The sequence below is a fragment of the Pristiophorus japonicus genome, chromosome 4, assembly GCF_044704955.1.
Source record: "Pristiophorus japonicus isolate sPriJap1 chromosome 4, sPriJap1.hap1, whole genome shotgun sequence".
Classification (NCBI taxonomy): domain Eukaryota; kingdom Metazoa; phylum Chordata; class Chondrichthyes; family Pristiophoridae; genus Pristiophorus; species Pristiophorus japonicus.
This window is the reverse complement of record NC_091980.1, coordinates 157,036,675-157,052,393: the sequence shown is the minus strand read 5'-3', so window position 1 is coordinate 157,052,393 and position 15,719 is coordinate 157,036,675. Positions and strand designations below refer to the sequence as shown.

Sequence of the window (15,719 nt, the reverse complement as noted above, 5' to 3'; positions counted from 1 at the left end):
GATAAGATGAAAGGTAAGATGAGATCCAGTACAGTCTGCACAAAGTGTAATTGCTGTATTCCCACATTTGGTTTCAATCTCTTACTTTAAAGCAACAATTCAGGGGCTGTAATCATGTGAAATGACTTTTAGAGCTGTTTAGCTGTCACATTGAAAATCATGTGTGGTGTACAGAATTTACAGCACAGAAACGTGCTCTATGGCCCAACTGGTCCATGCCGATGTTTATGCTGTTCTCTCACCCGACTTCATTTTACCTCATCAGTATATCCTTCTGTTCCTTTCTCCCTCATGTGTTTATCTTGCTTCCCCTTAAATACATCTATGCTATTTACCTCAACTACTCCCTGTGGTAGCAAGTTCCACATTCTAACCACTCTCTGGGTAAAGAAGTTTCTCCTGAATTACTTATTGGATTTATTAGTGACTGTCTTCTGTTGCTGAGCTATAACGATCAGGAAAGCCCAGGTTTTGTATGCACCCTGTGCTAAATTAGATAACTAGCCTCGGTGCACTTGAGGTAGAACGGGAGCAAGTATTCTAAGTACAGCTGGTTACCACCCTATGTCAGCTGTGGCTCAGTGGGTAGCACTCTCGCCTCTGAATCAGAAGGTTGTGGGTTCAAGTCCCACTCCAGGGACTTGAGCACAAAAAAAATCTAGGCTGACACTCCACTGCAGAGGTGCCGTCTTTCGGATGAGACGTTAAACTGAGGTCCCGTCTGCCCTCTCCTTAGGACATAAAAGATCCCATGGCACTATTTTGAAGAAGAGCAGGGGAGTTATCCCCGGTATCCTGGCAAATATTTATCCCTCAATCAACATAACAAAAAAAAATGGATTATCTGGTCATTATCACAATGTTGTTCGTGGGGAGCTTGCTGTGTGCAAATTGGCTGCCACGTTTCCTTCATTGCAACAGTGACTACACCCCAAAGGTACTTCATTGGCTGTAAAGTGCTTTGAGACGTCCGGTGGTCATGAAAGGCGCTATATAAATCCAAGTCTTTTTCTTTTATGGCTTCTGCAAAACTATCTAATCTTTGTGACTTAAATTTTATTTCAATTCAGATATTCGCACCGAGATTTACGAATAATCCTCCATTTTTCTCCCATAGATGTGTAAGGGTGCAGATGGAGCACTCGCAGGTGGGGAGCATCCTGACCAGGATGTGCTGGACATGTTTGGAACAGACAATCTAACCAAGCTGAAACGGCTGCAGGAGCGTTTTGTCGTGCCCCAAAATATTGGGGGGCCATGCCCCCCTCCAGCTTTCTCCGGTTGCCAAGTGTTCTTCAGGGATTTCCTGCTGTGTGCTGGAAGGTTGGTTCTGTTTTAATTTGCTTTATTATCAGCTTCTGCTCAGGGAATAACAATTCATTGTGTTTAATTCCCTCTAGAATGTTACGATTAACTCCGCTTCAATGGCCACTTGTGATAAAGCATTCCATAACCTAACGATCTTCTTCATTTTTAAAAAAAAAGCTTTCCCCTAAGCTCCCTCCAACGTACTCCTGGCTGGCCTCCCACATTCTACCCTACGTAAACTAGAGGTGATCCAAAACTCAGCTACTCGTGTCCTAACTCGCACCAAGTCCCGTTCACCCATCACCCGCTATGCTCGCTGACCAACACTGGCTCCTGGTTAAACAATGCCTCGATTTCAAAATTCTCATCCTTATTTTCAAACCCCTCCCTATCTCTAATCTCCTTCAGCCTCAGATGTCTGCGCTCCTCAAATTCTGCCCTCCTCAAATTCTGCTCTCTTGAGCGTCCCTGATTATAACTGCTCAACCATTGCTGGCCATGCCTTCAGCTGCCTAGGACCCAAGCTCGAACTCTCTCCCTAAATCTCTCTGCCTCTCTATCTCTTTTTCTTCCTTTTAAGAAGCTCCTTAAAACGTAGCTCTCTGACCAAGCTTTAGTTCATCTGCTTGTGTGGCTCAGTGTCAAATTTATTTATTTTGTCTTAAAACACTCCTGTGTAACGCCTTGGGATGGTTTACTATGTTAAAGGTGCTATATAAATACAAGTTGTTGTTGTAAGCTCTCCTTCTCTGCTTCTAATCCTGAGTTCATGCAGCCCTGTAAGTTCATGCAGTTCTCTGATTAGTGATTAATCTCTCCCTGTTTACCTTCTCAAATCCTTGGCTATCCCCCAATCTTCTCGGCTCCAATCAGTGGAGTCCTGATTCTTACCAATCTGAGAAACATGTTTTACTCCTACTGCTTACACTTTATTTTTCCACAGTCCACCTCTTCATGCTGCCAATTTACCTTTAATGCTTGGGGCTTAAAATTTGTAACAAGCTTTTTGAAAGTCCAAATATATCCTAATCTTTGTATGCTTCGTAATTTTCTAGAAAAACTTGGTTAAATTAGTCGAGCCTGAACTATCCCTTACAAGTTAGTGTTGACTGTCTCCGTCTGTAACCATCCTAAATTGACTCGACTTGCTGGAGTATTACATTTCCAGACACCATTGTTAAAGGCAATAATCTGTTTGGACTGCAGATTTCACCATGTTAACTCTCCAAATTACAGCCTATGCAAAAGTTATGTTGCCTTAAGAACAACAATAACTTATATTTATATAGTGCCTTTAAGGTAGTAAAATGTCCCAAGGCGCTTCACCGGAGCATTATCAAACAAAATTCGATACCGAGCTGCATAAGGAGATATTAGGACAGCTGACCAAAAGCTTTGTCAAAGAATAGGATTTAAGGGCTTTCTTAAAGGAGGAGAGAGGTGGCGAAGTTTAGGGAGCGAATTGGAGATCTTGGTGCCTGAAGACACGGCCGTCAATGGTGGAAGGATGGAAATAGGGGATGCACAAGAGGCCAGAACTGGTGGAGCGCAAAGATCTCGAGCGGGTTGGGGGGTGGGGGGGGGGGCGGGCGGCTGGAGGAGATTAGAGATTGGGAGGGGCGTGGCCATGGAGAGATTTGAAAACAAGGATGAGAATTTTAAAATTGAGGCGTTGCCAGACTGGGAGCCAATATAGGTCAGCGAGCACAGGGGTGCACCCATGAACAGAATTTGGCGCCAATTAGGATACTGGCAGCAGAGTTTTGGATGAGCTAAAGTTTGTGTTGGGTGGAAGATGGGAGGCTGGCCAGGAGAGCGTTGGAAGAGTCAAGTCGAGAGGTAACCAAGTCAGGGGATGAGAGTTTCAGTTGCAAATGAGCTGAAGCAGGTGATCAAATCCTCTGTCAATTGAGATGCCAAACTATAGTAATTTATAATGGTATGCTGAGGCCACATGGTCTTGGAATGTCAGACTGATGGAACATGGCTTTGCCCCCTGATCTTGCCCCCGACTGCTGGGTTCCCTGTTTCAGCTAGGTTGTTAGTAGGAAGTGCCAAGATAGAGACTGAATGCTTTCCAAAAGTTAGTGTGAAATGAATGGCACATCTCTGGATTGCTGTAGCATGTTTTGTTGATGGGCTATGCATTGACCACCTGTTAGTACGCAGCCCAGAGAGGCCATGAATTAATTTACAGTAATCGGTAAAAGTACCAGAGGGGAGATGAGAATTTATTTTAACGCAGTGAGTTCTGCTCTGGAATGCATTGCCTGAAAGGCTGGTGGAAGCAATAATAATTTTCAAAAGGAAATTGGATATATACTTAAAAGGGGTGTGTGTGTGGGGGGGGGGGGGGGAAATTATAGGTTATGGACAAAGGGCAGGGATGGAACTAATTGAATAACTCTTTCAAAGAGCCGGCACAGGAAAGAATAGAAAATATGGGAACTTTTAGCTTTATCCTATGAGGATTTGTGAGTTTCTTTGCTATTTTTATAAAAAGATTGCAAAACAAACTGGTGATTGAATTCTCAAGATTTTATTTCAGACAATTATTGCAGTTTGTTTTCCAAGTGATTTGATAGAAACATAGAAATTTACAGCACACAAGGACGCCATTCCGGCCCATCGTGTCCGATCAATCCCAGCCAGAAGATGAACTTAAATTATTGCATTCTCCTGATCAATCGGGGCAAGCTCCTCTCCTCTTTATTTTGGCTCCAAGTTCAGTTGGAAATCTTTTCGAGAGGTGGCAAAGCATTTTTGTGCCTTAAAGATGCATTTTATTTTGGTTTAAAAACCTGGAACGGCAGAAACGATTAATGTTTTTAATAAGTAAATATGATCTGAAATATACTGCCTGAATGGGTGGTGGCAAAAGCAATAACTTTCAAAGGGGAATTGGATATATAAGAAATAGGAGCAGGACTAGGCCATACGGCCCCTCGAGCCTGCTCCGCCATTCAATAAGATCATGGCTGATCCGATCATGGACTCAGCTCCACCTCCCTGCCCGCTCCCCATAACCCCTTATCCCTTTATCGTTTAAGAAACTGTCTCAAATTTATTCAATGTCCCAGCTTCCACAGCTCTCTGAGGCAGCGAATTCCACAGATTTACAACCCTCTGAGAGAAGAAATTTCTCCTCATCTCTGTTTTAAATTGATGGCCCCTTATTCTAAGATCATGCCCTCTAGTTCTAGTCTCCCCCATCAGTGAAAACATCCTGTCTGCATCCATCTTGTTAAGCCCCCTCATAATTTTATACGTTTCGATAAGATCACCTCTCATTCTTCTGAATTCCAATGAGTAGAGGCCCAACCTACTCAACCTTTCCTCATAAGTCAACCCCCTCCTCTCCAGAATCAACCTAGTGAAACTTCTCTGAACTACTTCCAAAGCAAGTATATCCTTTCGTCAATATGGAAACCAAAACTGCACGCAGTATTCCAGGTGTGGCCTCACCAAAACCCTGTATAGCTGTAGCAAGACTTCCCTGCTTTTATACTCCATCCCCTTTGCAATAAAGGCCAAGATTCCATTGGCTTTCCTGATCACTTGCTGTACCTGCATACTATCCTTTTGTGCTTCATGCACAAGTACCCCCAGGTCCTGCTATACTGTGGCACTTTGCAATCTTTCTCCATTTAAATAATAACTTGCTCTTTGATTTTATTCTGCCGAAGTGCATGACCTCACACTTTCCAACATTATACTCCATCTGCCAAATTTTTGCCCACTCAGTTAGCCTGTCTATCCTTTTGCAGATTTTTTGTGTCCTCACACATTGCTTTTCCTCCCATCTTTGTATCGTCAGCAAACTTGGCTACATTACACTCATCCCTTTTTTCCAAGTCGTTAATATAGATTGTAAATTTGTAAATAGATATGTTAGAAAAGGAAAAAAATTGCAGTGCTATGGACAGAGAACAGGGGAGTGGGTATAATTGGTAGCTCTTTTGAAGAGTCGACACAGGGATGATCAAGAAAATAAAGACTTGCATTTATATGGCGCCTTTCATGACCACCGGACATCTCAAAGCACTTAACAGCTATGAAGTACTTTTGGAATGTAGTCACTGTTGTAAAGGTGGCAGCCAATTTGAGCACTGCAAGCTCCCACAAACAGCAATGTGATAATGACCAGATAATCTGCTTTTGATATGTTGATTGAGGGATAAATATTAGCCAGGACACTGGGGATAAGTCCCCCGCTCTTCTTCGAAAATAGTGCCATGGTATCTTTTACGCTCACCTGAGAGAGCAGACGGGGCCTCGGTTTAATGTCTCATCCAAAAGATGGCACCTCCAACAGTGCAGCGCTCCCTCGGTACTGCACTGGAGTGTCAGCCTAGATTTATGTGCTCAAGGCCCTGGAGTCGGACTTGAATTCACAACCTTCTGACTCCGAGGCGAGTGTGCTACCCACTGAGCCACAGCTGATAATACTGGGCCGAATTGTCTCCTTCTATGCTGTAACTTTCTTTGATTTTGGCCAAGGTGTATTAAAGACTATTAGTGGACACAAACACTCAATTCTTTAGCTCCCTTGGCTGATGACTGGGAATATGGTGGAGGGTGTTTTAATGGCCAAAAAGTGGCCACAAACAGGTCATGTGAGGAGGCTGACAGACCCTGCTCTCTTCTCCCAGGACTCTGGGACCCTTTGCCAGTGCTCCCAGATTCAAAGACCGCGTACCTTTATCTTCTGCAGTAACCTTTTGTGTGGCACCTTATCGAATGCCTTTTGGAAATCTAAATACACCACATCCATCGGTACACCTCTATCCACCATACTCATTATATCCTCAAAGAATTCCAGTAAATTAGTTAAACATGATTTCCCCTTCATGAATCCATGTTGCGTATGCTTGATTGCACTATTCCTATCTAGATATCTCGCAATTTCTTCCTTAATGATAGCTTCAAGCATTTTCCCCACTACAGATATTAAACTAACTGGCCTTTAGTTACCTGCCTTTTGTCTGCCCCCTTTTTTTTTTTAAACAGAGGCGTTACATTAGCTGCTTTCCAATCCGCTGGTACCTCCCCAGAGTCCAGAGAATTTTGGCGGATTATAACGAATACATCTGCTATAACTTCCGCCATCTCTTTTAATACCCTTTGATGCATTTCATCCGGACCAGGGGACTTGTCTACCTTGAGTCCCATTAGCCTGTCCAGCACTACCCCCCTAGTGATAGTGATTGTCTCAAGGTCCTCCCTTCCCACATTCCCGTGACCAGCAATTTTTGGCATGGTTTTTGTGTCTTCCACTGTGAAGACCAAAGCAAAATAATTGTTTACGGTCTCAGCCATTTCCACATTTCCCATTATTAAATCCCCTTTCTCATCTTCTAAGGGACCAACATTTACTTTAGTCACTCTTTTCCGTTTTATATATCGGTAAAAGCTTTTACTATCTGTTTTTATGTTTTGCACAAGTTTACTTTCGTAATCTATCTTTCCTTTCTTTATTGCTTTCTTAGTCATACTTTGCTGTCGTTTAAAATTTTCCCAATCTTCTAGTTTCCCACTAACCTTGGCCACCTTATACGCATTGGTTTTTAATTTTATACTCTCCTTTATTTCCTTGGTTATCCACAGCTGGTTATCCCTTCTCTTACCGCCCTTCTTTTTCACTGGAATATATTTTTGTTGAGCACTATGAAAGCGCTCCTTAAAAGTCCTCCACTGTTCCTCAGTTGTGCCACCATTTAGTCTGTGTTTCCAGTCTACTTTAGCCAACTCTGCCCTCATCCCACTGTAGTCCCCTTTGTTTAAGCATAGTACGCTCGTTTGAGACACTACTTCCTCATCCTCAATCTGTATTACAAATTCAACCATACTGTGATCACTCATTCCGAGAGGATGACTTACTAGGAGATCGTTTATTATTCCTGTCTCATTACACAGGACCAGATCGAAGATAGCTTGCTCTCTTGTAGGTTCTGTAACATACTGTTCTAAGAAACAATCCCGTATGCATTCTATGAATTCCTCCTCAAGGCTACCCCGTGCGATTTGATTTGACCAATCGATATGTAGGTTAAAATTCCCCATGATTACTGCCGTTCCTTTTTCACATGCCTCCATTATTCCCTTGATTATTGCCCGCCCCACCGTGAAGTTATTATTTGGAGGCCTATAAACTACGCCCACCAGTGACTTTTTCCCCTTACTATCTCTAATCTCCACCCACAATGATTCAACATTTTGTTCATTGGAACCAATATCGTCTCTCTCAACTGCCCTGATATCCTTTATTAACAGAGCTACCCCACCTCCTTTCCCTTCTTGTCTTATCTTTCCGAATTGTCAGATACCCCTGTATGTTTAATTCCCAGTCTTGGCCCCCCTGCAACCACGTTTCTGTAATGGCTACCAAATCATACCCATTTGTAATGATTTGTGCTGTCAACTCATTTACTTTACATAGAAACATAGAAAATAGGTGCAGGAGCAGGCCATTCAGCCCTTCTAGCCTGCACCGCCATTCAATGAGTTCATGGCTGAACATGAAACTTCAGTACCCCCTTCCTGCTTTCTCGCCATAATGCTGCGTGCGTTTAGGTAGTTATTGGCCTTGATAATACAACATGACATACAATAACATCCCTCCTCTTTATAAAACAATATATCCTCAATAAATAAATATAATCTGTCCCTTTCTGCAATTTTTAAAATATATACATTACTGCCACTTCGTTCTTCTAAAGGACTAATTTCACATTGCTTTTCTGACGTAGCCATCAGTTAAATCAGCACTTGTCAGACACCCTGTGCCAGCAGATTTTGGAACTGGACAGCATTGCAATCCTGAGCCGTGAGTCCTCAGAAGGTGAAGTGGACATGGATGAACAGGTAAAGCATTTATGTGAGTTTTTGTCAATTTTGTACTGAGTGTCCGTGATCCACAAACATTTTCTCCTGACAAAGGATTGCTCTCCCTTTCTTGTGTAATTAAATCCTGGATTACATAGAAACATAGAAAATAGGTGCAGGAATCGGCCATTCGGCCCTTTGAGCCCGCACCGCCATTCAATAAGATCATGGCTAATCATTCACCTCAGTACCCCTTTCCTGCTTTCTCTCCATACCCCTTGATCCCCTTAACCATAAGGGCCATATCTAACTCCCTCTTGAATATATCCAATGAACTGGCATCAACAACTCTCTGCGGCAGGGAATTCCATAGGTTAACAACTCTCTGAGTGAAGAAGTTTCTCCTCATCTCAGTCCTAAATGGCCTACCCCTTATCCTAAGACTATGTCCCCTGGTTCTGGACTTCCCCAACATCGGGAACATTCTTCCCGCATCTAACCTGTCCAGTCCCGTCAGAATCTTATATGTTTTGATGAGATCCCCTCTCATTCTTCTAAACTCCAGTGTACACAGGCCCAGTTGATCCAGTCTCTCCTCGTATGACAGCCCAGCCATCCCTGGAATCAGTCTGGTGAACCTTCGCTGCACTCCCTCAATAGCAAGAACGTCCTCCTTCAGATTAGGAGACCAAAACTGAACACACTATTCTAGGTGAGGCCTCACTAAGGCCCTGTACAACTGCAGTAAGACCTCCCTGCTCCTATACTCAAATCCCCTAGCTATGAAGGCCAACACACCATTTGCCGCCTTCACCGCCTGCTGTACCTGCATGCCCACTTTTAGTGACTGATGAACCATGACACCCAGGTCTCGTTGCACCTCCCCTTTTCCTAATCTGCCGCCATCCAGATAATAATCTGCCTTCCTGTTTTTGCCCCCAAAATGGATAACCTCACATTTATCCACATTATACTGCATCTGCCATGCATTTGCCCACTCACCTAACCTGTCCAAGTCACCCTGCAGCCTCTTAGCGTCCTCCTCACAGCTCACACCGCCACCTAGGTTAGTGTCATCCGGAAACTTGGAGATATTACACTCAATTCCTTCATCTAAATCGTTAATGTATATTGTAAAGAGCTGAGGTCCCAGCACTGAGCCCTGCGGCACTCCACTAGTCACTGCTTGCCATTCTGAAAAGGACCCGTTTATCCCGACTCTCTGCTTCCTGTCTGCCAACCAGTTCTCTATCCACGTCAGTACATTACCCCCAGTGCCATGCACTTTGATTTTGCACACCAATTTCTTGTGCGGGACCTTGTCAAAAGCCTTTTGAAAGTCCAAATACACCACATCCACTGGTTCTCCCTTGTTCACTCTACTAGTTACATCCTCAAAAAATTCCAGAAGATTTGTCAAGCATGATTTCCCTTTCATAAATCCATGCTGACTTGGTCCAATCCTGTCACTGCTTTCCAAATGCGCTGCTATTTCATCCTTAGTGATTGAATCCAACATTTTCCCCACTACTGATGTCAGGCTGACCGGTCTATAATTACCCTTTTTCTCTCTCCTTCCTTTTTTTAAAAACTACTAAAAAGTAGTTACATTAGCTACCCTCCAGTCAATAGGAACTGATGCAGAGTCAATCGACTGTTGTAAGAATTCTTCTTAATTCATAGTTTAGTTTACAATGCTAGGTACATTGCTCCCAGTTCAAGAATAGAGATCTTGAGCACTTCAGTAAAACATCTATTCTGGTAACCTGTTGAATACTGCTCTTTGTGTTACGATGAGCAACTTGAACATGCAACATTATGCTTGAATAGTGTATGGACCAGAAAACATCAGGCTGGAATGTTGGGGTGAAATTTATGGTTATTGCAATAGATTATTGTTATAGAATCATAGAAATTTACAACATGGAAGAAGGCCATTTCGGCCCATCATGTCAGCGCCGGCCGACAAAGCTACCCAGCCTAATCCCACTTTCCAGCTCTTGGTCTGTAGCCCTGTAGGTTATGGCACTTTAAGTACTTTTTTAAATGTTGAAGGTTTCTGCCTCGATCACTCTTTCAGGCAGTGAGTTCCAGACCCCCACCACCCTCTGGGTGAAGAAATTGCCCCTCGTATCTCCTCTAAACCTCCCCCCAATTACTTTAAATCTATGCCCCCTGGTTGTTGATCCCTCTGCCAAGGGAAACAGGTCCTTCCTATCCACTCTATCCAAGCCCCTCATCATTTTATACACCTCAATCAGGTCTGCCCTCGACCTTCTCTGTTCCAAAGAAAACAGACCCAGCATCTCCAATCTTTCCTCGTAGCTAAAATTTTCCAGTCCAGGCAACATTCTTGTAAGTCTCCTCTACACCCTTTCCAGTGCAATCACATCTTTCCTGTAATGTGGTGACTAGTATTGCACGCAGTACTCTAGCTGCGGCCCAAGCAGTGTTTTATACAGCTCAAGCATAACCTCCATGCCTCGACTACTAAAGGCAAATATTCCATAAGCCTTCTAAACCACTTTATCTACCTGGTCTGCTACATTCGGGGATCTGTGGACCAGCACAGCAAGGTCCCCTTGCAGGGTCCTCTACACTTTTCAGTGTTGTATCATTTAATGTGTATTCCCTTGCCTTGTTTGACCTCCCCAAATGCATTACCTCACACTTAGCTGGACTGAATTCTATTTGCCACTGTTCTGCCCACTTGACCAGTACATTGATATCTTCCTGCAGTCCGCAGCTTTCTTCTTCATTATCAACCTCATAGTCTATTTTTGTGTAACCTGCAAACTGTTTAAATCATACCCCCAACATTCAAGTCCGGGTCATTGATATATACAGGTTGAACCTCCCTTATCTAGAACTCCCTTATCCGGAACCACCCCTCGTCCAGAACCATTCCCGGCCATCTGGTGGCGCACGCGCAGTACTCCGACATGTACATACTGAAGTCCTTCCTCGCTGCCGACTCCTGCAATCACTGGCCTGACCCCGTGATCCACCGCCCCCACACCCCCCATGCGCTCTCTGCTGCACTCCCAGCCCCAAGCCAGCCAGCCCCGATATCCCCATGCTCAGTACCTGTACCATCCAATTTAACGTGACCACCCCTCGTCCAGAAAAATCCCTTATCCAGAACAGGCCAGGTCCCTAGGGTTCCGGATAAGAGAGGTTCAACCTGTACCACAAAAAGCAAGTGACCCAGCACTGAGCCCTGCAGAACCCCACTGGATACAGCCTTCCAGTCACAAACACACCAATTAACCATTACCCTTTGCTTCCTGCCTCTGAGCCAATTTTGGATCCAACTTGCCACTGTGCCCTGGATCCCATGGGCTATTACTTTCATGATCAGTCTGCCATGTGGAACCTTATCAAAAGCTTTGCTGAAATCCATATACACTACATCATACGCACTGCCTCCTTGAAAATTCAATCAAGTTGGTCAGACACGACCTTCCCTTAACACATCCATGCTGACTGTCCTTGATTAATCCATTGTTGTGGAACATCTAGTAATAAAGGCAAAATCTATCTTGGCATGGTGTAAATTGAGCCTGATTAAAGGTGCCTTGCTTTATTTCTGATGGATCATGGACATTGCAGACTCAATATGTTTGTGTTTGTTGTTTCATCTGCAATGTATTCAACATCCAGGTGTTAGAATTACCCAAAGACTCAAAAGCCCTTGCTGCAGAATCCCAGAATTCTTCTTCACCCTCTCCATTAAACTATAAAACTTTCCATCACCTGGTGTGAGTTGAAAATGAGCAGAAATACGATTTAGGCAGTTGAATCAGTTTTAGATCCAAGTGAAAGGCCACGAATGCTGGAAATGTGAACTCGAAGCACTGTCCCGTGGCATTGGGAATGTGATGAACTGACGCAGCTTTTCTGAGAGATTTTTCTCTGACATGAATGAGGAAGCTGAATGCTAGAGATTGTCCAGCCATAAAACTGGGGTGTGTCTTTAAAGTAACAGATTTTATTTTTGTCTGTTTGACAGTTGATAATTGGCCAAAATAATTTGCCCCAAAAAATCCAGGGGTGATGAAAATATTTTTTACACAGCATGTTGTTGTGATCTGGAATACACTGCCTGAAAGTGCGGTGGAAGCAGATTCAATAGTAACTTTCAAAAGGAGATTGGATAAATACTTTAAAAGGAAAAACCTGCAGGGCTATGGGAAAGAGCAAGAGAGAGTGGGACTAATTGTCAAAACTGCCTTGAAAAAGTGTAACATCTCCATCGACTCTTGGGAATCCCTGGCCCAAGACCGCTCAAAGTGGGGGAGAAGTATTCGAGAAGGCACTGAATACTTTGTGTCTCTTCGTTGGGAGCACGCGGAAGCCAAGTACAAACAGCGGAAGAAGCATACGACAAACCAAGCACCCCCACCCACCTGTCCCTCTAACCACCATATGCCCCACCTGTGACAGAGTCTGTAAATCCCGCATTGGTCTCATCAGTTACCTTAGAACTCAGATTAGTGTGGAAACAAGTCATCCCCGACTCCGGGGGGGCTGCCTAAGAAGAATTGGATAGCTCTTTCAGATAGCCAGCACAGGCACGATGGGCTGAATGGCCTGCTGTGCTGTATGATTCTATGCTAGAAAGAATAGTTCATTCAGAACATGCGGCATAAATCCTGTTCATAAGTCCTGCCCAGTCTGATTTATACTGAAGGGAAAGTGGCAGGCTTCAGTTCCATTCTGGGAGTTGTAGTCTATCTGAGTATTTGTCGGAGGAATTTCAAATGTTGAATAATTAATTTAATCAAGTTTCGTGGATTTATTTTAGAACTATGTAATATTCATGCAGTATGTTTAAAAAATATATATATTTTATTTCTAATTGACCTGAGTGAAGAAAATGGTGGTGAAATTTGAGCAATTCAGTTAATTTTGTACCACTTGTTGGTGATTGGTAGCTTTGGGGAGAAAAATTGAGGGATTTGTTTGTATTGAAACAAAAATGGCACCAAAACCATGAATAATAACCCAACTGAAAACAAGCCAAAAGATTTTGGGCTGAATTTTTACCACCATTCTGCGCCGTTTTCTTTTGGCCTACGGTGTTTTTTTGGAGCAGACTAAAATCTGCAAGTTTCGCTAAAGTTTCTGCGCCATCCTAAACTACTTACGGCCAATTTTTTTTAGTTCATGATTTTTTGACGTCACTGGAGGTGCCGGCTGCACTATTTCTGGCCATTTAAGTGAGTTTGGCAAAGTAGAATTTTTTTTTTTAACGGCGCAATGCGCCGTTCTTTTTTTAAAAAAAAACCTTACCTGCACTTAAGAAAATCGGCGTGGAGAAGATGCCGTTGTTTTAGTGGAGCTAAAGACATGGGGGTGGGGGCCGCCTTTCGGTTGGGGATAGCTGCGGCACCGGCACGGGGGACATTCGGCCCGGGATAGCACCGGTACCTGGGCTCTACAAAAAAGCGGTAATCTAATATGCGATTGTGTGTGGAATGACTCATATTTTATTCGGCTTGTTTCATCTAAAATTAAAGAAATAAATATTGCAAAGTATGATAGTTTGTCAGTACAATTTTCCAATAAACAGAAGTGAAGAGATCTTGGCAATTGTAATATGCACCTGCATCTGTCTTGCTGCATCTTGTATGTTTCACTTTGCAGCCTCAGCCCTTCAGTGTGTCCCTCGTTGCCCTGTCAACCTCAGTTTTTTGGCGCAGACCTTAAGCTCCACCCACAGAGCTTGAGGATAATCTGCAATGCTCCAAAATGAAAGGTTATGCCGGTGAAACTTGGAACCTTTTTTTTGGCGCAGTCGGCCACTAAAAAATCAGCCGAACCTCTACAACTGCGCCAAAAATCGACCATGTGGAAAATTGGCCACAAAATACACTCAGAAGAATATTGTAAAGTGGGTAGAAGTTTTCTAAAGCAACGAAGGATGCGAATTTTAAAAAGTTGAATATTATTAAAGAGGAATAAAATGGAGAGAAAAACAAGTCTTCAGTGATATTTTCTGAAAGAACTTTTGATGTTTAGCATGTACCATTGCTGAACTGGTAGGGAAAAGCTGTTCTAAACGGGGCGTGAGGAGGTGCTTGAGAATGCCCAAAGTTGAGACTCCCAGTAACTTTGTTCTTCCCTTTTCCTTCCCAAGCATAGATACTTGGTTACTTGACTGGAGCAGAAGAACGGCAAAGGTTCAGTGACATGAAGCTGTGACCTGTAGATATTGGTTCCCTGAGACTGAGTGCCTTGCTTTGGCATCATGCTTCCAACAATATGCCAGTGATTGCCATTGATGCATTTTCTTCTCTTTATTTCTGTTGATTTTAGGATGAGAAGGAGCACTTTGCCTCGGTCTTGATGACAGCAAGATTACTGGCTAAGTTTCTTGGTTTTCTCACCTTCCTCCCTTATCGTACAGGAGATCGCCCGACAAGGGACATGCAGGAGGCAGCTATTTCCCTGAGGAGCAAGGTACACGCCTGGAGTCATTTTCACATTTCCTGTAGATAATCTTGTTCTAGGTATACGTTAATGTTGATATTTATCGCGTCTGTTCATTTTATAAAAGCAACCATTCTCATCTATTTCTTGAAGCATCATTTCCCCTTTCCATCTCTTTGCAATGTGCCAGTACATTTTTCCTTTATTGTTTTTAAAAAAAAAACATTTAGCACTGACTTGGCTTGCATGGGTAACAGTTGACATGAGGGAACATTTGTAAATGGGGGATTCTGTCAATAAACGGTAGAAATTATAGGTTAATGTTTTGAGTGTCGATCCTTTATTTGGGCACAGTCCCACATCTTGTGTGCGTAAGAGGGCTTTGCTATAATAAATGAGATCATCTTAGACATAATTTAAGATGCCATTTATCTATATGTTTGCTCTCAGATGGACTGCAACAGTTGAGGAAACATTTTCTGTCTCACTAACAGGGATACTTCTTTTGATTGTGGGGGAAATGTTTTCTTTTTTCCCTTTTTGTTTCTGTTCTCTGGACCTCTGCTGCCTGTATCCTATTCTGAGTCCTGCTTGCGCATTACTCTGTCCTTACTGACCTACGTTGGCTCCCGGAGCCCCAATTCTCATCCTCGGCGTAAACTAGAGGTGATCCAAATCTCGGCTGCCCATGTCCTAACTCTCACTAAGTCCCGCTCACCCATCACCCCGGTGCTCACTGACATACATTGGCTTCCGGTTAAGCAACGCCTTGATTTCAAAATTCTCATCCTTCAAATCTCTCCATGGCTTTGCCCCCTCCCTATCTCTCTAATCTCCTCCAGCCCCACAACCCCTCCGAGATGACTGCTCTCCTCTAATTCTGCCCTCCTGAGCATCCCTGATTATAATCGCTCAACCATTGGTGGCCGTGCCTTCTGTTGCCTGGGCCCCAAGCTCTGGAACTCCCTGCCTAGACCTCTCTGCCTCTCTACCTCTCTTTCCTCCTTCAAGACGTTCCTTAAAACCTACCTCTTTGACCAAGCTTTTGGTCACTTGTGCTAATTTCCACTTATGCGGGTCGGTGTCAAATTTTTATCACATAATACTCCTGTGAAGGGCCTTGGGATGTTTCACTACGTTAAAGGCGCTAT

The 15,719-nt window shown here is 43.5% G+C and overlaps 1 protein-coding gene across 1 annotated transcript in view; it reads left to right on the top strand.

Annotated features, from left to right (window-relative positions):
* Positions 1-15,719, top strand: part of cdan1 (codanin 1) — a 95,469-nt gene that overhangs the window by 43,287 nt on the left and 36,463 nt on the right. Inside the window, exons 11-13 of the mRNA XM_070877856.1 lie at positions 1,118-1,323; positions 8,058-8,172; positions 14,455-14,598. Of these exons, the coding sequence (XP_070733957.1) occupies positions 1,118-1,323; positions 8,058-8,172; positions 14,455-14,598 (465 nt within the window). The remainder of the gene's footprint in view (positions 1-1,117; positions 1,324-8,057; positions 8,173-14,454; positions 14,599-15,719) is intronic.